Raw genomic sequence first — 23,478 nt, 5'->3', positions numbered from 1 at the left:
TGTTTGGATCCAAATAACCGAAATATAAAACCGTAATCTTACAAATATTGTATTTCATCCGTTTTTAAATACTTGCTCCACTTTCCTTTTCTGGCCGTTTTTAAATATATGCTTCATTTCCTTATTTGGAAAGTTTTTACAATATTTAATTCATCTAGTGGACCCCCACATAAATCATATTTTATTAATTTTATATTTTCCAATTCTCTCAACTAATTTTGCTTTTTACAATTTTTTATTCTTCTGCCTACCCCACCACTTTTATATAAGTATTTTATTAATTCTTAAAACTTCGCGCATGGAGAAGTAGAACAAGTATTTAAAAAAGGAGGGAGTATATATTAACCATGTAAAACTATATGTTTTAATCATATTAATATTAATCATGTATATGTTTTCAGTTCTTGTATTAGTCATGTACAACTATGTTTTCAAGACTTAAATTTTTATAATTGTATTTTAAGTTTTATAAGTTGAATTAGATCCTAAAAACTTACAACATTTTTTACTTCAGAGTTCAAGATCAGATCCAAATAACTACACAATAATTTGAATTGAATTTAATAAAAAAAAATATGAATCAGATTGAATTTGAAAAATTAAAAATCCAATTTTATTTCAAAATCGAATTGAATTGGATTTGACATAAGTCCAAACTAAAAGCGAAATCAAAGGAACACCCCTAAATTCCAATCTCCTCCCAAAAAAATTATGCTCGTTTAAACAAATACTGTAATTTTTTCAAAAAAAAAAATAAAAAAATACTGTAATTAAAAGAAAAACTCTTCAACTTCTCATCTCATAGTATTAAAATTAAGTCATCAGTTGCTGACCTGCATGTCTTTCTCTCTCCTCCAAAACCGGCGTCAATTTCACCGGTGACATCATCGTCGTTTCGTTGTCTCTGTCAAAAATCCACCATTTCAATCGTCTCAACTTCACCTACAAAACCCCCTTAATCTCTGCTAACAATTCAATTTTGGTTTTTAGGGGCAATCACTCAAACCCTAGATCTCAATTTTCGATATTCACAGTTGTTCGTGCTCTTCAATTGATGAAGTCGAAGGCTTTGAACGTATCTATTAATTAATGGTGAATTATTTTGCTTAAAAATTAATTTTATTTATTTATTTATTTATACATGTATTTTGTTGCTAAGTTGGTCAATGTGAACAGGGTGCTGAATGCAACATGATCTCAGAATCAGCTGAGTTAGTTATTTGCCAAAATGGAACTGATGAGCAGCTTAATGGAAATATTGACACGGCCACGAGCACGGCGAGTTTTTGCTCTCGCTCTGATGCAAAGGTATTTAATTTGTATCTGTAAACATATGTGGCATACGATGTACAACTAGTTATTGGCTCGGGCGATGCCCAAGTTAGTTAGTTAAAACAATTTATTGAAAAGATTGTTCATTGGTTGTGTTAATTTGTTGTAGAAGAAAAAGGAAAACTGTAATAGAGAATTGACCCTAGAAGATCTCTGTAATAACCCGGATGAATTGATTGATGATGATGAAGATGATCTTGATTGGGAGCCGTTTCTCGTTCGAAGGTGGTCTTGCATCAATTGCACAATGCTTAACCCAGATGGTGTTGTTTTGTGTGAGACATGCAATGAGCACAAGGAATCTGGAATTCTTAAGCATGGATTTTTTGCTTCACAAGTGGCTGCTCTTTCTCCACTTGACTTGCAAGTGAAAGAAACCTTTACAGGTGCGAGTTTGTTGTGCATTTTTTTTTTCTTGGACGTGTAATTAATTTTATCGTGTTTAGTTGTTTAGACACAGTTGAATGGAGATAAAAGTGAGAGCAACAATGAAATGGGATTTGGATTTTCAAAACTTAGACTATGTTTGGTGCACTAGACGACTTTTGATGTACAACTATCTAATTATTTTGTAAGTACCAATGTACCACCATCAAAAAGTAAATTTGATTGTCGATGTGAAATCATTATATTAACTGTACTTCATTGATTCATAAAACTAAAGTATTTAGAGAATTTCCATGGAAATGTGAAATTACTACAAACAAGTTAGTCAGAGAATTTTCACGGAAATGTGAAATTACTCCAAACAAAAGGTAATTTTTTTTAGGATAAAGCATAAAAATCTGCATGTTGATGCATTTGTAACGAGAATAGGTGAAGGCATACACGTTCTCGGATATTAATCTTATATAAGTAGGCTTGTAGGATGAGGGTGGAGTTGAGTTTACATCATTCCCTTCTTGAAACCAGAACTTTTCTTTTGTAATAGGGGAAAAAACATACTTCAACTTAACAATTGTGAACAAGAAAGCTTCAAAGGAATGATGAAACGGGCTGCCTTTATATCATTAAGGATAGAGTTTATTTTGGGCTATTAAATAACGTTTTGGGTATGCACATAACGCTTATCTAAGTGTGTAATTTATTTCATAAAGCATAGACCAAACCAAGTTCAATGTGACACTAGGGTCAATCGTGACATTTGAAACCTGGGTGTACTTAGTCGGGGTATGTGAAGTAAGAGGGTTGCAAAAAGAAATATAAGACATGTACCCTAGCCCTCTTCTTTCGCTTGCATGGTCTCTGATTTTATAGGGCTATCACTTTGCAAATTTAGAAAGTGTCCGGGAGCATATGATAAGAGCTTAGTTTTATAGTCCTCTTCACTGTAGTTTTTTGTTATGACAATCAAAGGAGGCTTGAGTGTTTTAATATTCAGAATCTTAGAGGATGATGCATTCAATGCACTAAAGTGTCTCCTTCTGCAATTAGCTAATAATTCTGATTTTTCCTCTGTGTTTTTATCAAAATATTTTGTTTGATACATTGGAATGAAGCAATTCTGCTCAAGTTTGTGGTCAGCTAAGGTGATTTATATACTATATTCTTGGGACTCTTCTAATTTTATTCTCTTTTGTGATTTATGAAATTTCAAGGCTAGACATAGATAGTCATATTGTCATCAGTAAAAAGAATGAGTTGAAGGCTTTCTTTCTTCATAATGTTTGGTGTGGTGAACAACCCTTGAAAGCTCAATTACCTACCTTTGTATAACGTGGCACCCCTTAAAGATGCTACAATGGGCTAGGTGGTATCATAAAACAAGTATGATAGGTGCTAGTAGAGGGGGGGGGGTATTGTTTTATTAAAGTAATTTTAATGGAGATAGTGGGTATTTTTTTTTAATTGAATGTGAGCGTGAGACCATTTATTTATAGTAGGGAAGTGGAGAAATGCAGTAAAATATTAGTGTCTTTCCTGTTATAAAAGTGTAAAGGGAGTATAATTTGAGAATCGTTCACAATTGGGGCAAAGTCATTGGATTTTTAACTAACTGTAGTAACAAAACTTATAGACTTTATTTTAGTGCATCGAACATGGTTGGTATAAAATCAAATACATCCATACTCATCAAATATATCAATGCCCAGTGGCCCACTTGTTTGTCAACTCACCATTAACCTCACTTGTATAAGGTCATTACCCGATCACTCACTTAGGTATCAATATCCTCGCATTTATAGTATTAGCATATCAGCTCACCTTACATTTTCAAATTACAATCATACTCGGCGAGCATTTAATGTATTTTTATTTTTATAATGACAGTCCTAGATATTCTCTCACTTATGTATATATGCATTTCACTAACGTTCAAATATTTTTTCTATAAGCATCCAATGTTACATTTCCCATATTTAATACATTTTTCTGATATGAACAAAAATTTACATATGCTGTCATAATATTTTTGAAGTATTAGCATATCAACCCACCTTCATTTTCAAAGTAAAATAGTACCCGCCAGCTTTAAAAAGCTATTAATTTTTTGAAATGGCGGCTCTAGATTTTTTTTCCTACGGGGTATATATTGATAGGAGTTTCTATCGCTTAAATCTTGTTGCTTGAAAAACAATTGCATTGCACGCACTATGATTTATGTTTTGACTGTTCTGCACCAAATTGGGGTCCCTTTGATTGCTTCGAGGCCCTATCCTGGTTGATGCACTATAATTTTTTTTTGTCATATGCAGAAGAGCATATATGGATTTTTGTAGAATGCTTTCGAAATCTCTCTAAATGTGGTTTGTTGTAGATGAGTCCTTGTGTTAAATTAATTCGTTGGTTAATTGGTTTGAAAAGCTTGTATTCTAGGATGTAATTTCATTGTTCTTCTCTGAAGTCGTGATAAATTTCTTATGTTTCAATTTCTACAGAATCTGTATCTGATATTGCAGCTGCTGGGCACTCCACTGCAATAGGTTTTGATGAGAGAATGTTATTGCACTCAGAAGTATGCTTTTACCCCTGATTATCACGCTCTTCTAGCTTTTGGTAACTAGTTCTGTTTTCACTTATGTGTTTTGACATCATAGCTAATATATATAGTCCATGATTTTTTTTGGATGTACAAATCCCTTAGCTGGCTTACTGAGGTGATGTTGAAATTGCAGTATTTGGGTTATATAGGCCTGGGTATTGGCATATGCTTGCTTTTCACTATTGTCACAACAATGTGTATTTCAGTGCTCAAAGTGATGTAGTATAATGCTTTTAGCTTCTTTGAAATTCTTCTTCAACTCTTTGAATAGAAAATTGTAATACTAGCTATTTGCTATATAGCTCTTAATAAGTGAGCTTATAATACTGGCTATTTGCTATATAACTTTCATAAGAATGTCTTAAGGTATTTAGTGCAGATGTATCGTGGATGTTTTTGCTAGAGTATTGATGTATCGTGTGTTTGTGTGTGCATGGGAGGTGGTTTGTAAGTTTTGTAGAGGTTGGATGGCTGGAAGAGTTCTCCCTGGGTGGCAGGATAGCATCGTAATTCTTGTTTAGCATGCTCTTTATTGTCTCTCTTATTATCTGTTTGGGTAATGAGATACACCTGCTGAAGTGGGATCTGATTTGTCAACTGAAAGTTGGAGGTCCAGAGATTGGAATGATGGTCTATTTTTTTGTTCCAAGTATCCTAGTTTTGCTTGATTGATGCTTGTGGTGTATTGCATTTGAATTCCCTTTTGTATCACATCATCAGGAGGAAAATCTGGATTCAAATATGGACTGTCAAAGAATAGGGATGCACTTTAGGCTAATAGTGCTTACATGTCCGTGGAAATTGGTTTCTTTCATGATCAATGCTTTTATTTTGTGCTGTCAGTTTTGTGATAGGTGTATGCTGATATATTATCTTTGGAAGGATGCTTAGAGAGAAGACCAGTTTACTTGTTTCTATTTTAATTGTCTTTTCTTCAATTTTCTGTCCATTTTTTTTTACCCCTTGGTTGTTTAACCTGGTTACGATGATCCCCTTGTTTTGTATCTCGAATTGGAAGACTGAGGTTCCTGTTCCTCTTGCTGTGAGAGCTTTTGTAAAGATGCTAGCTTTGATTAGGTATTTTTTATTTTTTTGAAACAAATCAATTCATTAATAAAAGCCATCCGACAACTACAAATGAAATCTAAATTAACAAATACATAAAATTGAATCAAATTAGGGTTTCCTTCATCAGAGCTACAATCGTTGAAAAGATCTTGCACTGTGGTACATCTCTCGCACACATCGCTGGAATATACAACCTTTTCGGAGAGACAGTCTAACGATTCGTGGTACCCGTAAGGATGATTCTCATCTGATTCGCCTGAACGCATTTAAAGATTTGACAACCGTTGCGATCCCGAACAAATCTTTACCAAAGAACTGACAATAGGGCAAAAGATGATTACTTTTTTGATGAACCCTAACATACAAACAAACCCTAAACATAAATAAACAACTAAACTAACAAAAAACTACGACTCCACCATAGGGAGACACTCCACCATAGGGAGACGGACGGATATCTACACTACATGTGTAGATTTGTTGAAATCTAAATTGCAAAACTAAATAAAAATAAGGGAAGAGTCGGAAATAGTCTAATTTCCGGCTTAAACGGCCAAAATTTTGAAGAAACCCTAGAAAATAGGAGGAGAGAAGAGGAGAGGAGAGTATAGGAGAGGCGCACAACCTTCTTTTTTTTAGGTATTTTTTATTTTGTTGTTGTTGTTTGATTAGGGCCAACAGAAAACCTTGGCTTGTGTATCATGCTTCATTTGGTGGTAAATGTCTATTTGGAGGAAATTTTTGGGGGAGTTGTTTCAAATGCACTCTGAGGGGTTTAGGTTGATGAAAGAAAATTAGCTACGACTCATTGCTTTTATGAAAAATTGTGGTTTTTTGTTAGAATGTAATTGATGTATCTTCTCAGAGGCCACTCTTGCAATGACTTTTGGGATAGTGTTATTTATTTAGCTCCTTGAGTTTAGGGGAAATGGGACTCACTGTAATTTTATCTTGATTTAGGACGTCTTGTCAACCTCCAACGTAGACTAACTTTAGTATATACATTCCATAAATTATTTTTCTTTAAACAAACTTTTTTTTTTTCTTAATCATTCTTTTCCATGCTACATGTGCATTTGTGGCCTTGCAGAGCTAAACTCAGTTCAATTTAAAAACAATTAAGGATAATTACCCGACAAGAATCGCCCTCGGCCAAAGTGGAAGGAGGTGGTCACCCTTCTTCTAGGAAAAAACTACTGCTTGCTTGATTGATTTGAAAGAAAGCAAACCGTTTTCTGAAGGATGCTTTATAATGAATCTTTGAATGTTTCTCTTGGTTTTTCCTTGACAACTGATCTTATTTGTTGGTTTATGGCAATAGGTTGCAGAGAAGGTCTATTCTCATCCAGAAAGACCTGATCGTTTACGAGCAATTGCCGCTAGCCTTTCTACAGCAGGTCCCGTATTGCACTCTTCTTACATTTGGTTATGTCTTCTTTTCACTTCTGGTTGTGATGGATGTCGGAGCATGTTTCACTAATACTTTTTAAATTTTTTTTATTTTTCATTAGTAATTTCGAAGATATTGCGTATTTTTGGTGTATGTAGGAATCTATCCTGGCAAATGTCGTCCTATTGGTGCTAGAGAAATAACTAAAGAAGAACTATTGAAGGTAATCATTTACTTATGATATGTTGCTGTAACTCTTTAATGCCTTTATAGGTGCATGCTTCATTTCCAGCATTTCTGCTAGTAATCGTACAATGTGAACTGTGGATATGTTTCAATATAACTGGTTTGATTGTGATATCTCTTTGAATGGTCTTGCTTTTGTTCCATTGAACATTTGAGAGTAGGACATCAAAAGGAACTATGTTCCTTGAAAAGTGAAAAAAATTCCTGGAAAAGTGAAAAAATTGGGGAATTGAAAGGCTTGCTTCAGGAACATGTTAATAAATATAAATACGAATGCAATACATTGCTCAAGAAAAAGGCTGGTCTGGTAATCTGGAATGATGTTTGTACTTTGCCCTTATTAGGACGTGGTTATTGTAGGGGGTAGAGGGCAGTGGCGGATCTAGGAATTTTAACTAGGGGTAGCATAGAATAATAAGGGGAAAAAAATGAAAATTAAAAAAAGCTCTATATTATATACTAGCATTATCATTAGTCTTTAAATTTTAAAAATTCATTTTTGTTGATGAATTTTCATTTAACGAATATGGAATAAATTATATTCTACTTATGAATATGATCAAATTAAAAAGTATTTCATAGGTTTAATAGTAAATTTTTGTATGTATTCCTCTGAATTTATTATTCAAAAGTAAATATAAAACTATAAAATTATTTTATTTAATATAAATTATTGATTTACTCAAATGAAACTAAATAGTAAATATATTGATTACTTACCAAATAAATATGTGCATTGAAAAGTGGAACAAAAATGGGAAGAAGTTTTATCAAAGAAGGAGTTTTTAAGAATAATATTTTATTTTTTTTGACAGGAAGAATAATATTGTATTATTATTATATTTGGTATTATGTACGGTGATTAAAATAATTAAAGTATAAGTATATATATTTTATAATTTAAAATCTTAAGATTCTACTAATTTGTAAGTTTTCATAACTTAAATGAGAGTTTTTACAAAAATTATATTATGTACAAATATTTTTTTTTTTTTTTTTTTTTTTTTGAAGGAAATATTATGTACATATATAACTACAGTTAATTTGTTTCAAAAAAGAAAAAAAAAATCAATCTAAGAGACCTGTTTTTTTAAGAAGGGAATCATAAAAAGAAAAGGTTAGAACCTAATAGACCTGTTTAATATAAACATGTCTATTTTCTTTTAACTTGGAAAGAAGCGGGATTGTTGGCATTTATTATAGCAAACTCTAAGAGAGCAGTTATTTAACATAACAGGTCTCTTTAAACTACTACTTCTTCTTCTTCTTTTTTTTTTTTTTTTTTTTTTTTTTTTTTTTTTTTTTTCCATTCAGGGGTAGCATGTGCTACCCCTTGTGCCTTCATATATCCGCCACTGGTTGAGGGGCAAGTGTTTTCGTCCTATTTATAGACACTTGAGGTTGCCTCTCTTTTCTTACTTTCTTTAATTCCTTGGGTAGTTGACCTTTTAGGTTGATCAAGAAAAATCTCTACCAGTGCAAACACCATGAGGTGATCCTTGGGTTGTTATTGAAGTTGCTATTTAGTTATGTTAGATGTATCTTTATTATTCCTATTCGAAATGAAAACTTGTATTCATTATGAACTACATGATTTAAGCTTATGTAAATTAGTCACATGTCAGTAGCAACGAAAAACATTCCAATATCAAGTTCATTTTCTTACCTAGCGCCTAGCGGACATTAAAGGTTCATTTTCTTGTATAGCAGATTGAATACAATGCCTAGTTATGGCATCAGAAAAGAAGAGAAATAATAACAACAATAATAACAATTTACTTATGTCAGTAGCAATAATCATTATTCCAGTATGCGAGTTCATTTCTTTACCTAGCTGATAATAAAGGTTCATTTTCTCGTATAACAGATTGAATACAATGACTAGTTGTGGTTTAAGAAACGAAATAGTAGTAACCTATTGAGCTTATGCCATTATCTGTGGGTGGCAATATGACCAAGTGGGTTAGATGTCTTGTATAGTTGTACATGTACCCATGTTTGTTTCTTTTCCTAAAGCTTAGCTGTCTAGGTAGGATAGGAAAATAAGATGTATGATGTACTCACTGTTTTCTGATTTCTGAATGTACTTCTAGATTTTGGCTCTTACATTTTTTTTTTTTTTGATGGATGAATAACCGTTAGCTAGTCATAGCCATAATATTTTGCATTTTTACAGGGCCATCTGTTCTTTTCTCTTATTGAATCATTGTTGCATGATGTGTATCTTCAGGTACATACTATGGAGCATATAAATGCCGTCGACGTCACCGAGAAAATGCTTTCTAGGTCTGCTTCTGGCCCTTGTATCTCATATTTATTTTTCTTTATCTTTTTTCTCTTGGATCTTGCATTCATGTATTGTCATTGGATAAGGGTTTTCATTCTCCAAGTTTCCATACCTGCTGTGTCCATCTGTTTTTTTGTTAGAGATGTGTAGGAAGATGGATTCTTATCTTCATAATATTTCCTGAGCTGAAGTATCTTTCACAGCATTTGCTACTTTGTAGCTGCTGCTGAAATGTAATCTGTCCACAGATTATTAACTATAAACCTTTTGGACGAGCTAATTGAGTAATATTAGATCTCCTTGTATGTATTGTCCATAGTAGGATTTGGTAGGAGTGGATGCATGTAGCTTGGCTGGTTAAGTTGAATGCTAAATTGATTTGGGAGGAGTGGATGCATGCAGCTTGGCTAGTTAAGTTGAATGCTAAATTATACTTGTCTAATCTTAGCAATCTTCATTTTATATAGAATACCTAGTCCCTTTCATTCATGTTAAGCCCTATTTTTATCTTGCCTTGTCTGAATTAAAAGGTAACAAAGAGCTGCCAAAAGGCATCTGTGTAAGCTTTGAAGATTTGAATAATCAGACTTTATATGCATAAAGTATAATGGTTAATCATTTCCATTGATTCATTTCTGTATCTGAGTAAGATCTACAGGTTTGAATCAGTAGACTTCTTATTGATAGTGGTTGAGCCTTTTTGCTTTGCTTTTTTGAGTTCTGTTCAATATTTGCGGCATGTGACATTCATATGGAAATTGCATTTGGGTTTGGCAAATTCATACTATCTGTATTGTTTGCAGATCTTCAAGCCTCTCTAGTTCTTGATCTTGTAAAACTCATTTGCATATCCTGAGCGAGTGGCCCTTTGGCGTGTCACTTAGATGCATACACACTCTTAGTTAAAAAATTAATGGCAGTGATTTCTGTTTTAAAGAGTACTAGTTTCTTTACCTTAGACTTTGCTTTATCTCATTAATTAAGTACTATCTTAGGAAAATAAAAAAATAGCTGTATCTATATTTGATTAATATTTTAATTTTGTTAATTGTCATGTACAAGGAGTTTGAGACATGTCAAAAACATTTTACAATCTTAGTCTTAAAAGGCATTAGGTGCTCTTAAGTACCGAGGCGCGGTCTTGGCCTTTTGGGTACATGGAGAACTTTAAATTCCAAATTAATCAATTCTAGGAAGAAAAAAAAACACATCTTGTACTCAAAACAGCATAATAATTATACCCGCCTTTGCTTAGGAGTGAGAATTAGCACTTCTGCTGCTTTGTGGCGTGAGGTGCATATAGGTGATTTGTCTTTTTCTTTACAAAATGTGGTTAAAAACGCATCTGGGTGATTTTTACTCAAACCTTATGGAATGTGTTGCACCTGAAGGTTTTAAATAGAAGGTTAAGAGAACAAGCCCTTCATATGTCCGATCTTTCAACTTGTGGTTCTGAAGTGTCTTCTGAGTGGCATTTGGTGCGTTGTTTCTGGGCTTGTTCCCTGCAGCATTTGTGTATACCTTTATTTATGTGTTTAATAACCACGGATATATATGTGAGTTGTTGGAGAAGGATAAGCAAAGCTAGATTGGTTACATTTGGAAATGCTTCTTCTGAGAAGACGTTGACTAGTGGAGTCATGTTTTAAGGGAATGAATATAAGATTTCGTTAACAAATTTCTCAGGTTAATATATTCTTCTTGTTAAAGATATTGTATGGTTAACAACGACTGCTAATTGAGCATTACTTATATTTTTTGGCATGTAAGCCAGGCCATGCAGGACTCACAACCTTCACTTCTGGTTTTTGCCAGCTATGTCTGTTCATGAATCATGATCATCTTCTATACATATTCAATCTCATAGGTGTACAAAATTATCTTTTGTTGCTTGTTTAGATAATTAATACATGTATTAGTTGGTTGGTTACTTGAAGAAGTATGTTTTGCACTGACCAGTATGTCATCATCAATATTCAGCTATTTCACTCCTGATACATATGCAAATGAGCATTCTGCGCAAGCTGCAAGGCTTGCAGCTGGTTTATGTGCTGATCTTGCTTCTGAGATTTTTTCTGGACGCGCCAAAAATGGATTTGCCCTGGTAGAAGTTCAATTTTCTTTGGAGTTCTTAGAAATTTGATACCTGGAATCTGTCACTAAAAGTGCTGTATTTAATTTGATGCATCAGATTCGGCCTCCTGGTCATCATGCTGGTGTACATGAGTCCATGGGTTTCTGCCTCCACAATAATGCAGCAATTACTGCATTAGCTGCTCAAGTTGCTGGAGCCAAGAAGGTCTTGATTGTTGATTGGGTAATACTACATATTATTGTTTCCTAGTTGCCAGACGCTACTTTATGTGTAAGATCTTCAGGTGCTAATCATTTTTTTTGGGGTGTGTGCAGGATGTACACCATGGAAATGGTACACAAGATATATTTGACAAGAACAAGTCGGTGAGCCCTGGAGAGTTTAATTTTGATTTTTCTGCTACTCTTGTTGATACCTCTGAGTGAGCATATTCTTGCATGCAGCTCTTACATGCAGAACAGTATGGTTGTTTAAGACCTCTTTGACTGTGTAGCTCTTTTTTGTATGCCCTCTTTTATCGTGTAGATCTTGTTTTGCTCAAGCTAGGTTATATTTGTTTCACCTTAAAAATAGTAAATCTAAAAATAAGAAGTAAATTCAGTTTCAGTCAGTAAATATCATTTTTTTTAAAAAGTAAAAATCATGACTTCACATAACAAAATATGCTTGTGAATTATTAAAACTAATTTCTAATCTGTAAAATCAGTTGCAAGAAGTACAAATCAGTTTTATAAAGTAAAATCTGTTAAATTTGTAAAAATATTCACTCCAGTAGAGTTTTGGTGTAGAAAATCAGTTTAATTTGTTACTTGACTTATTATTTATTAAAATTGAATCAATGACTGGACTAGTAATAATATTCAAAGTGTATGTGAAGTTACTCATGTTTTTCTTTGTGCTCCTTGGTTAACTCAAAAAATAATGGATCTGTGCAATTAAGCATCTTAAGTGTTTGACAAAGCCTAATAGAAGCATCTTCAGTGGCCTTCAATCCTTGATGCTTTTTTTGTTCTTTGTTTAATGGCGCTGCTTGATATAAATTTTGCATGAAACATTTGACTTGTTGCAGGTTTTGTATATTTCGCTGCACAGACACGAGGGAGGCAACTTTTATCCTGGAACTGGGGCAGCCCATGAGGTATTTTCTTGTTTTGGTCCTTAGTTGTTTTTGGTGTAATGCTATGAAGCACAGATTAATAACAATGAATTGTGAGAAACTAGGGACAGGATGCAGAAATTGGGTCATTCTAGATAGATTATAAAGTTGCGTCAATGAGGATGAGAAAGTTTATTTGGTGACAAGTATTTCTTTCACAAAAGACAGTTTAGAACAATCGAGCCTTCCAACCAGTTGTATATCACTTAAGAGACATAAGCTTGAGGAGAGAGGGTTGTTGAACATAATTCTATATGTGTCCCTCAACCTCTTGCTTTCAATAGTTCACAATAGTAGCTTTTATATTAGCATAAGATGGAAAACTATGAACTATGAGCAACACATGAAAAACTCATGAAAAGCCTGTGTATGCCTCCAGTCATGGGCACAGAAGATATTTTAGCAGTAAATAAGTTAGGTGGACCTATATATAGTCATGGTTTCATGCACAACAAGATGTTGATTGGCTAGTTTAATCATATGTGCCAGGGTTGAAGATGGGGGTGGGTCTAAGGGTATTTGATGTGTTAGCTTTGATGCGTGCATGTATTGGATGCATGCTTTAATCATATGTGCATGTGTTGTGCTCTAAAAAAACATGTATCTTTTTTTTTTTTTTTTAAATTATATATATATATATATATAAGTGTGGATGTTGTGTGCTTGGTTTTAAAAAGCACGCCTCAGTCCCAGGAAATGGGCTTTAGCTAGGCAAGGCTCGAAGGCGCGCGCCTTTTGGCGGCAAGAACGCTAGCCTTGAGCGGAAGAGAGCACAAAGCAATACAAGCAGGCAATTAAATCGAAAGAGCACTCACGTCTATTTGGGCGACGGAGTGCGGGTGGACGGGGCTTGTGACGGCCGATACTTCAAGGCAGGCACAAGCGGGTCCGAACCACAAGTTCTTAGTGCATCAAGTTGGTTTGGAGGGGAGTTATTATGCAAGTAAGACACAATATCTATAAAGGTCTAACAACAAATAAGCATAAGAGCAAGGCAACACTTGGTAGAAGGCTTAAGATTTCATTAGTCATTCACCCTCTAAAGAGCTTTAATTTGATTACAAGGAGAATCCCTAGTGAACATTAAACTGACAGTAACACAATAATGGGACCTCAAGCTTAGAAAACATAAACTAGACTCTAAGAAAGCATCTAAAAAGAATCTAATACATCAAAAGGAGTTGGATTCTAACACTTTGGTAAGGCACGCCTTTGCGCCTCAAGGAAAATAACTAAGATTTAAGTTATAAATTGAAGAATGTACATTTTTTAAAATTCAGACTACCTTAGCTTTAAATATATCATTATTTAATTTATTATGAATCTTTTTAATTGGTATTAAGTACTATCAAAGTAAAAAATAATTTGAAATAAATATATAAATACATGCGCCTTGCATGCAAAAGGCGCTCGCCTTCGCTTTGCGCCTCGCGCCTAGGATGCGAGGACCATTTGTGCCTTGGTGCGCCTTGCGCCTTTTAAAACTAAGGTTGTGTGAAGCTCTGGTAAGGAGGCTTGGAGAGTGGTAAAGTGATGGAATCGTGAGGTGCACGGGAAGACCAAAGAAAATTTGGAGGAGGTGATTAAGATTGATAAGAGTCTTTGGGATTGTGGAAAATATGCGTTGGATAGGGTGGAGGAGAAAAACACCGAGGACATGTGTTGACATAATTAATATTATATATATCATTGTGTTTTGCAAACTCTATTTATTTCCTTTGTTAATTTTATGTGTTATAACTTGCATGTCTTTCCTTTCTTTAAAACCTTTAAACCCTCTTATAAAAAAACTTTTCAAATTTTATTTTCATATCCTCCTTTTGGGTTTCACTTTACATTTCATTTTTATGTTTTTTTTTTTTTTTTTTTTTAATTTTTTTTACCCCCAACGTTTCCCCGTCCAATTTTATATTATCATTTCTCTCTTTCTTCATTCAAATTTATGTGGACAATCCTTTATCACAAAAAATGTTGGGATTAAAGCTTTGTTGCCATTGTATTAAGGTGGGAATGTGTAATTTATTGTTGGAACTTTGTTAGTGGTGTTTCTTTCTTTAGGCAAGGTTTGTGAAAGATTTTGTCTAGATGTGTCATTTATTGTGGGAACTTTGTTGTTGTTTCTTTCTTTAGTGATAGGAGTGCAACACCTTGTTCAAAATGGGGCTACTTTTACAATATGGTACAAATATAAACTCCATAAGGCTTGTGATGATTGTCATTTTCCTCTTTTGTTTAATGCGAGAGATGCAATGGCACCAAAGGTTACTTTGCCCTTGAGGCAATCTTTTTTTGTTTTCTTGAGGGCAGAAGAGCAAATATTATTTGAACCATATTGTCAATTAAGCGCCTAAGGTCAAAAAAACCATAAAAAGATGTTCAATGGTGTTTATGAGTATTATGATTACAGTTTTATGTGGTAGATCTGAAGCATAAGCCTGAGATGCCAATATTCTAATTTGTCATGCCTATTTGTACTTTGTTCATAATTCAAGAACCTAATTTTTTCTGCAGGTTGGTACCATGGGTGGTGAAGGCTACTGTGTGAATGTTCCTTGGAGCTGTGGAGGAGTTGGTGACAATGATTACATCTTTGCATTTCAACATGTCGTGCTTCCAATAGGTGACTACCAATAGATAAAAAATACTAATTAATGCTTACAATTTGCAAAGCACTGTTATGCACCTATCGGCACCATAGCTTCCCATCAGAGCCACTTACTCATGACGCGAGTACCCGATGGGAAATATGAGAAATATAAATGAAAGTTGTTATGCATACTGTGGTGTCAGAATTCTGTTAGAACTTAGAAGTGAGAGAAATGGGGAATGTTAGGAATTGAATAAAAAGAGAGATGGGTAAGGCCAGAAATTGTAGGCTTCCACATAGTTCCTCCGTTAACTATTAATTGCAACAAAGAGGAATTATTTGTGTAACATAAAATATTCTTTGTTGCAATTAATATTTAACAGAGGAAGTATAATTTTCTGAACAATCCTACTACTCCCTCCTTCTCTGCTACTTACCCTTTTCTCAAACCTCTATGTTGCTACCTGGTAAAATTAATATTGTTGATACTTGCCTATACTCGTGCTGCCAAACTAGATGCTTTTCCCATCCACTACTTGGTGTTGGCACATCCCTTCTGCTGTCTGCTCTGCTACATGCTCAGGTTGTTGTATGAGCTGCTGCTTGGTTTGGCATCTACTGTATGTGAGTAGCACAGTTTGCGGTTGGAATTTGTCACAGGAGTGTCCCAGCCTCCTGAGACTCAAAATTTTGGAATTTTGTTGATACAATCACCCCCATCCATCCTTTCTTTATTTTCATATTTTCTTTAACATTCATCTGCAATTAATTTTTCACAATTCTCATTTGTAACAAGCACACCACTTACTCTGAAATATTTTCATGTCCTTAGATCACCTTTAAAGAATATTGAGTTTGGAATAGATCAACATAGGTAGTGTTATTGTATCAAGCATTTATTTTGGGAAATGGTGCAGATTAAATGCAAATCTAGGGATTGTCCATTGGTACACTGACTTGGCTTTCTTGTATTGATTAGTCATTCACTCATTCTATTCAATGTATTCTTCAATTACCCTAAAAGGGCATGAAAATTATCATATGCGTATCTAAAAGGAGACAGAAGTTGACTTTTAAATATTCTGAAGTTACTTATTCCTTTAACTATTATGTCAGCTGGATCCTTGGACATTCATCTATTACGATGAAGTATATGGATTTATGCAAGAGAATGCTATGATAATGTTCTCCAAAATTTCTAATTTTAAAAAGGCTGTGAAGTCTTGCTATTTTGTGCAACTGCTGTGCAGTTATTGTTTTGCACCAATTGCCTTAAGATAAAATTAAGCCGTGAGAAATTTTTTTATTTGATGTTTTCATCAGTGTTTCCCGGACTCCAGTACAAGGCTTGATTATAAGGTACTTGTCCAATTTGTCATGATCCATAAATTTGTTGCATGGGGACTTTGTTTTTAATTGTGGATTTGGTACTGGAATGACTTTTATATGATTCTTGTTACAATTAACTTTTACACGGATTCCCCTGGTTTGTCATTTTTACTCGTTAAATGTAAGCTTGCAAGTTTAACAGCCCCAAAAGATCACATTATACAATTCCCTAAGTGAAAATATACTACAGTTTACCATAACTTTTGAAGAATTTATCTTCAGGCCGCTTTGAATGACTGTTGATTATAAAGAATTAGGTTAGACAGGGATGAATCCCCTGGTGATCTTGATGACTTTTTATATTTCTATCCTAAAGTTATATAAGAGTGCTTATGAACATTTTTCTTTGCTGTACTAACATTTCTAATAGATCTTGTAACCTTTATATTTGCAGCCCAGGAGTTTACCCCTGATTTCGTTATTATATCAGCTGGATTTGATGCAGCAAGAGGCGATCCACTTGGTGGATGTGATGTGAGGACTATGATACTCTCCTAAAACCTGTAGGATATAATATTCCCCTCTCATCAGTCATGTCCTGAATTCCTGATATTAGGTTTGCATGTAAAATACTTGTAGGTCACACCTGCTGGTTATGCTTGTATGACTGACATGTTGAATAGCCTTGCGGGAGGAAAGCTGCTTGTAATACTGGAGGGCGGGTAAGTGGTAAACTTGTTTTTCGGCCTTAGTTGTTTTTTTAAAATTATGATAGTTACATGGTTATGCTTCATTTGATTCTGATTTCAGGTATAATCTGCGATCAATATCGTCATCTGCAACAGCTGTAATTAAGGTACTTTTAATGTAAAGGAAATACAGAGTATATATGATTGTTTTAGCATGCATGCAGACTATTTGAGATTGAGATGGGAGTCAGTTTGATTCTTAGCTATTCTTTGATAGCAATACTGTTGAGGCTCAGGGGTCTAAGATGTTGAAAGATACTTTTTAGCTGATGTACACAGGAAAAGGAAGTCTGAGAAAGCCCTAGAATCTGACGGAAACTTGTTGCAGTCTTGAGAAAAAACGCTTGTAAAGTACTTGATGAATTAGAGATCTGCCTCCCCCTTACCATCCCCCTCCCACAATCATTATCTATGATAGACACCTTGTTAATTGTATGACTTGTTGCGGTAGGAATTTGGTATTGATGTCATCTGGACTATTAAACTCCCATTACTAATTAAAAGCAAATTTAACTCCCATTACTAATTAAAAGCAAATTTCCGACATACCTACGTTGCCCCTTTGATTTATCGTTTTCCATGTTCTCTTCCAGCAACATCAAACATCAACTTCCCCCTCGGCTCCTCCCCTTCTCTCCACCTTGCTTATTAAACACCCCCACCCTCTCCAACGACGCATCATTAATACAACGAATAAGCTAGCTTAGAAGTGTGCAATTCGGACTCCTAGCACCTTGTTTGACTGATAATTACTGAGACCATTCAGAATAATAGTCTAATACCCTTCTGAGTCTTATTATGCTTTGGGATTTAAATCGTGTACCAAAAAGAGTAAATCAGTTGTTGCAAATGCCTCTTGCCCTGATGGCTTGACCAATGATGTCATCTTAGGTTCAAAAAACACCACGCGACTTTGCAACAACAAGATTTACTTAAATTTCATTCGAAAAACCCTAGCAATCCGTCACATGGCCCATTTCACCTTTTCTTATATATTTTTTTTATTTATTTTTGACAAAAATCAATTTATTTTTTATACGTAAATAAATTGTGACTAACCTACAAAGGGATTTTTCATGAAGTAATTGAGAAGACAAACTGCCTGTGGAAGTAATACAAATTAATGCGTCTTAAAAATGAGATTTGTTTGATTTTGATTTCTATAATATTTGTTGTTTAGCTTAAATCAAATAAATGAAGTATAAAACATTAAGCTACCTGCTCTTCAAAGATTCTTGGCTGGTTTTGGATAATTAGAATATGGAAATTAGTGAATTTATTATTAAATGAGCACTTTTGTGCACTATTAAATGCTGCAAGAAGCATATAGTGAAACAGTGCCATATGTGGATGTAAATTATAGCTACATCAATAGTTTGATACTGAGTATCTGTGTTATCATATAATGTGTGTCTGTGTGAATGTTTTTTTTATGATTCTTTCCCAATTCTGGTATTTTTGGACTGCTGTTTTTACTAGAACTTTCCCATCAATTATTTCATTGTAAAGTAGGAGACATTCAAATTTACCTTTTAGCCTAATCGAAAAGTAAGAATTTATATATGTGGCCAGATTGCATTAAAGCTTGTGATCGGAATGGCATCACAGTGTTGCACACAAAATTGTAACTTCATGCCTCTCTAGTATTAATGTTACATATATGGAAGTATTTAGTAATGTCCAAATGAGTTTTTATTTATTTATTTATTTGTCATTTTATTTTATTTAATTTATGTTTTATATCTGAAGGTTTTGCTTGGCGAAAGACCTGAGAACCAATTTAAAGGTATTGCACCTTCCGCAGCTTGCATGCAAACTGTCTTGGATGTTTTGAATATCCAGACGAACTTTTGGTCAAGTCTCTCTTCCAACATCATGAAATTGCAGTCATGCTGGGAATCATACTTGGCTGGAAACAAAAGTGAGTTTGAAACTTGTGAACCCAGTATAGATTAGTCTATTTACAAAATTTCCTATCCCCCCCCCCCCCCCTTTCTTCCAAACAAAGAAAAATAAATTTAGAAATGAGGTGAATTGGCATCTTCTTAGTTGCTAGAATCTTTGGTATATTAAAATTTTAATGTGAGGCAGTTTAGTAATAAAATAAGTCTTTAGTTGGGTAGTTTGAGGATCGTGTAGCATGTTGGCTCGAGTTTGCCTCTGGAGTGGCCACAGTGTTTTCAAGTGTGCCAAGCATCTCTAGTCATCCATATAATTTTTGTGTGTTTTGCAGGAAAAACTAAAAAAAGAAAACATCGAGTTGTAGCACCGCCTATCTGGTGGAAATGGGGAAGAAAAAGGTTTCTATATTATTTACACCGTCAGCGGTTTCGTGTTAAGCGCTAGTCATTTCGAGAAACTAGTGTATTGCTAATTTCTGCTACATTTGTTCTCTGTTGATTTCTCTTCTTTTGCAGCGCATACATGCAGCTAGATGGCCCTTAAAAGTTTAGTTTACATGGTTTTTGGGTAGGATTGTCCATGTAAATATATTTAGGTGTAGTTAAGCTGACATTGTCACATGGTTTGCTCATTATGTTTTGGTTAATTAGTTGATTTTATCTCATGATTTGCTTATCATGTTTGTGTTTTTTTTTTTTTTTTTTTTTTTTTTTTTTGCTTTGCAATTTTATTAAGAACCAAGGAACTTGCTGTTAAAAGCAAGACAATACAGCACAAACACTAAAGAAAGAAACTATAACAGCCACTTTTTCATCTCCATCACACCTACAAGCAACATTGAACAGAATACGCTTAACAATGATATCTAGCTCTTCATTCTTTTGCCTAAAGATTCTAGTATTCCTCTGATTCCAAACATGGTAAACTGTTTCAGCAAAGCACACAGTGTGATAACAACTTGGGTAGTAGTTTTCCTGCTCATATTAATAGCAAGGAGCAGCTCCTCCTTAAAACACAGACTACTTCTCTGTATCCTGATGCAGTGAAGGACCTTCTGCTAGATATTAGCAGCATAGTCACAGCGAAAGAACAGGTGGTCAATAGATTCTGGTATACCAGACTGACAAAGAACACGATGAATGGAGCACTGAACACCCCAATTAATAATCCTATCTGCAGTAGCAAGTTTGTTTTGGCAACTAACCAAAGAATTAAGAGACTCTTTGGGTTAGCTTTAGAATTACAGTTTACTCTTCTCCAAGGCACCTTCTCAAAAGTTTCCTGCAGCTGCTTATACAGTTTGCCAATTGAGAATCTACCTTTAGTCGCGACAGAATCCCAATTAGCATCTCTGAATGATATCTCTACTATGCATAATCTTCTTCAAAGCCCAAGAACAAGGAATAGGAGTAGTAAACAGATCCTTACCTTTAGTATAACAGCTATCAACCCGTCTCACCTAAAGCTTGTCCTTTTTACGAGTAAGAGCCCATAAAAATATTGCAATAGCAGCTTTATTCCAAAGTTGAACATTTTATTCTAGCCACCAGCGACCTTGGGAGCATCACTCTTTCCCAATCCTCGAGAGCTCATCTAGACATGTCAATACCCCCAGTCCACAGCAATAAGTCCACAACAATAAGACTGAACTTCCGTGATAATCTTTTTTGGCATGACAAAAATTTGACATTAAGCAGTCTGCATTCCGAAAAGGATGGGACTTAATAAGCTGCAATACACCTGCATAACTCATGAATTTGCTAGTCCAAGATTTAGCTCTAGCAATTATCTTTTCAACAATCGGCTTACATTGAGAGTAACTGAGCTTTTTCAAAGATAAAGGGACTCCCAAGTTTCTTAATAACAGCTCACCAATAGGAACATTAACAATTCCCAGAATATCTTCTTTAACATCATTAGAAATACCAGCAAAATAAATACTACCACTGTTAACGGTTATTTGCAAGAAAGGGGGTCAACGCGGACTCCTAGACAAGACTTCTTAAACATGATTATTGAAAGTAATGGGCATGTAATTAACTACATTGATTTAAAAAAAAACAATTACAATTAAAGAGAACATCCCAGAACAACCACCACACGCCACCCAAAACCCACAAACCACCAGCTACGCCACCCGCAACGCACCGGCGATCACCCACAAACCACCGAAATCCACCCAAGAATCACGAAAACCACAAAAAAACAACGAAAACCACCCTAGAACCACCAGATCTAAAACCCAAAAAACCAAACCCATTCACGAAACTACCCACACGAACCGCCCAGAACCACCACCACCGACACCCACCCACGAATTGATACAACCATCCGCGAATAACACCCACCCACAAACCACAAAAATAAGCCACGAACCATAACTTCCACCTAATCTATCGAACCCACCCACAAACCACCAACATCAACCCACGATCTAAGATGATAAATGACGATAATGAAGAAGGTGATGAGAGATGAGAGATGAGAGATGAGAGACGAAGAGGGAGGAAGATGAGAGATGATGATGATGGTGACCTAAGAGATGATGATCGAAGAAGATGATGATGATGGTGAAGATGGAGATCTAAAATTAGAGATGAAGATGGAGGAGAGAGTTGGTGGGTATATGATTAATCTGATTTATTTGGGGGGAAATCTTAGATGATTAAGTTAGGCCCCATTCTTTAGAGTTGCTTTGCTCTGCTCTGCTCTGCTGAAATCTGCTCTACTCTGCTGTGCTCTGCTCTGCTTAAAAATAGTACTTAAAAATAACTGCTTCAATCTGCTCTGCTCTGCCTGCTCTGCCCTGCTCTGCTCTGCCCTGCCCTGCTCTGCTTCAATCTGCTCTGCTCTGCTGAAATCTGCTTTGCTCTGCTCTGCTCTGCCCATAAGCTCAAAAGAACAGGGCCTTAGATTAGAGTTATAATAATTTGTAATTATGTGTAGTATTATGTGTTAATAATTTTTAAATGAGGGTATTTTGGTCATTTTATCATAAAAAGTTACTATATTAGGAAAGAAATAGTTTTGTTGCACATAATAGGTAGCACCCTTTTTTGGTAAATTTCATAAAAGCCATCATTAAGAGTCCCAACGGACTCCTTGTTAGCTTGAGCAAACCTAAGAAGATTGTCTGCAAACACCATGTGGGTCAAATTGAGCCTCTCACATCTAGGATGATGATTAAAATCCGGGTTGGAAGACAACTAACTCAATACAACAAGAGAGGTACTCCATTCCAATAGCAAAAAGGAATGGAGGCATAGGATCTCCCTAGCGTAGACCCTTTTTTGCCATGAAAGGCTTAAAAGGGAAAAACCATTGATCAAAATTAAGTAAGAGACTGTAGCTAAGCACTCCATAATCTAGCCTATAAATTTCATAGAAAAATCCAACTCTTGCAACACAATTTTCAAAAAGGCCCATTCTATCAAGTTATATGCTTTCTTTAGATCCACCTTTAAAATGCATATTGGGAAATTATGAGCTCTGCCATAACCTTTAATCAACTCAGTGGCAAGAAGAATATTGTCTGCAAAATGTCTAACCGGGACAAACCCAGCTTGACAATCACAAACCACCTCAATAATCACTTTCTGCAACATGTTAGTAATGATTTAAGATATTATCTTGTATATAACAGAACAACAAGCAATCGGTCAAAAAGATTTCACATGAGAAGCATTCTCAATTTTTGGGACTAGAGTAACAAGTGTAATATTAATATTACGAGCCATTCTTCCAGTGTCAAAGAAATCCAAAATAGTAGTGTAAATATCATGCTTAATGATATGTGGCGACTTTTTAAAGAGGAAAGAATTACACCCATCAAGGCCTGGTGCTTTTGTATCATCAAAAGCTTTGACAATACTATCAATCTCATAAATAGAACACAGGAGCACAAAGAGAATCAGCTGCATCTCTAGAAAGTCTAGTCCCAGAACTAAGGGCAGAAAGATAAGGCATATGAATAGCATCTGCAGCAAAACCTAAAAGCTTCTTACAAAAGCCAACAATTTCATCTGAAATGCTAGCAGGGTCAGAAAGCAGAATACCGGCAACATTGTACAAAGATGTAATTCTGTTAATATGTCTTCGTTGCTTAACAGAAGCAAAAAAGAATTTGTTGTTAGCATCTCCCGAAGCAAGCCATTTTATCCTTAATTATCTACTACCTCCGTTAACTATTATTTGCAACAAAGGGGTATTATTTGTGAGATATAAAATATTCCTTTATTGCAAATAATAGTTAACGGAGGTAGTAGATAATCTTACTATGTTTTATGCTTACTAGTCGTTGGAGCATGATGTGCGCATGCTCCCCCAATCTTGTGAAATTAATCTCGCCAAGTGG

General features: G+C 34.9%; 1 protein-coding gene across 3 annotated transcripts; it reads left to right on the top strand.

The window, feature by feature from the left end:
- The first annotated feature begins 572 nt into the window (after window positions 1-572).
- On the top strand, window positions 573-19,802 carry LOC110726114 (histone deacetylase 15-like). Of its 3 annotated transcripts, XM_021905578.1 has the most exons (18): window positions 574-1,092; window positions 1,177-1,308; window positions 1,442-1,718; window positions 4,212-4,288; window positions 6,705-6,780; window positions 6,932-6,996; window positions 9,250-9,305; window positions 11,287-11,410; window positions 11,498-11,623; window positions 11,716-11,766; window positions 12,471-12,539; window positions 15,069-15,177; window positions 16,928-17,007; window positions 17,113-17,195; window positions 17,284-17,329; window positions 18,972-19,143; window positions 19,456-19,522; window positions 19,640-19,802. In XM_021905578.1, the coding sequence occupies exons 1-18, from the start codon at window positions 1,090-1,092 to the stop codon at window positions 19,665-19,667; spliced, it is 1,641 nt and encodes a 546-aa protein (XP_021761270.1). In that variant the 5' UTR covers window positions 574-1,089; the 3' UTR covers window positions 19,668-19,802. The 3 variants fall into 3 exon arrangements, with proteins under 3 accessions (XP_021761269.1, XP_021761270.1, XP_021761268.1); XM_021905577.1 differs by having other exon boundaries at window positions 573-1,092; window positions 1,445-1,718; window positions 19,456-19,802; XM_021905576.1 differs by having other exon boundaries at window positions 577-1,092; window positions 19,456-19,802.
- The last annotated feature ends 3,676 nt before the right edge of the window (window positions 19,803-23,478 follow it).

This window comes from Chenopodium quinoa, unplaced genomic scaffold, assembly GCF_001683475.1.
Source record: "Chenopodium quinoa cultivar QQ74 unplaced genomic scaffold, ASM168347v1, whole genome shotgun sequence".
Classification (NCBI taxonomy): Eukaryota; Viridiplantae; Streptophyta; class Magnoliopsida; order Caryophyllales; family Amaranthaceae; genus Chenopodium; species Chenopodium quinoa.
This window is presented reverse-complemented; position numbering and strand designations above follow the sequence as displayed.

What these genes read in the sequence shown, in the direction of transcription:
- LOC110726114 (XM_021905576.1), top strand. An exon ending in GCTCTCGCTCTGATGCAAAG is followed by an intron (nt 1,309 to 1,441) that starts GTATTTAATTTG and finishes AATTTGTTGTAG; the next exon opens with AAGAAAAAGGAAAACTGTAA. An exon ending in GAACTGGGGCAGCCCATGAG is followed by an intron (nt 12,540 to 15,068) that starts GTATTTTCTTGT and finishes TTTTTTCTGCAG; the next exon opens with GTTGGTACCATGGGTGGTGA.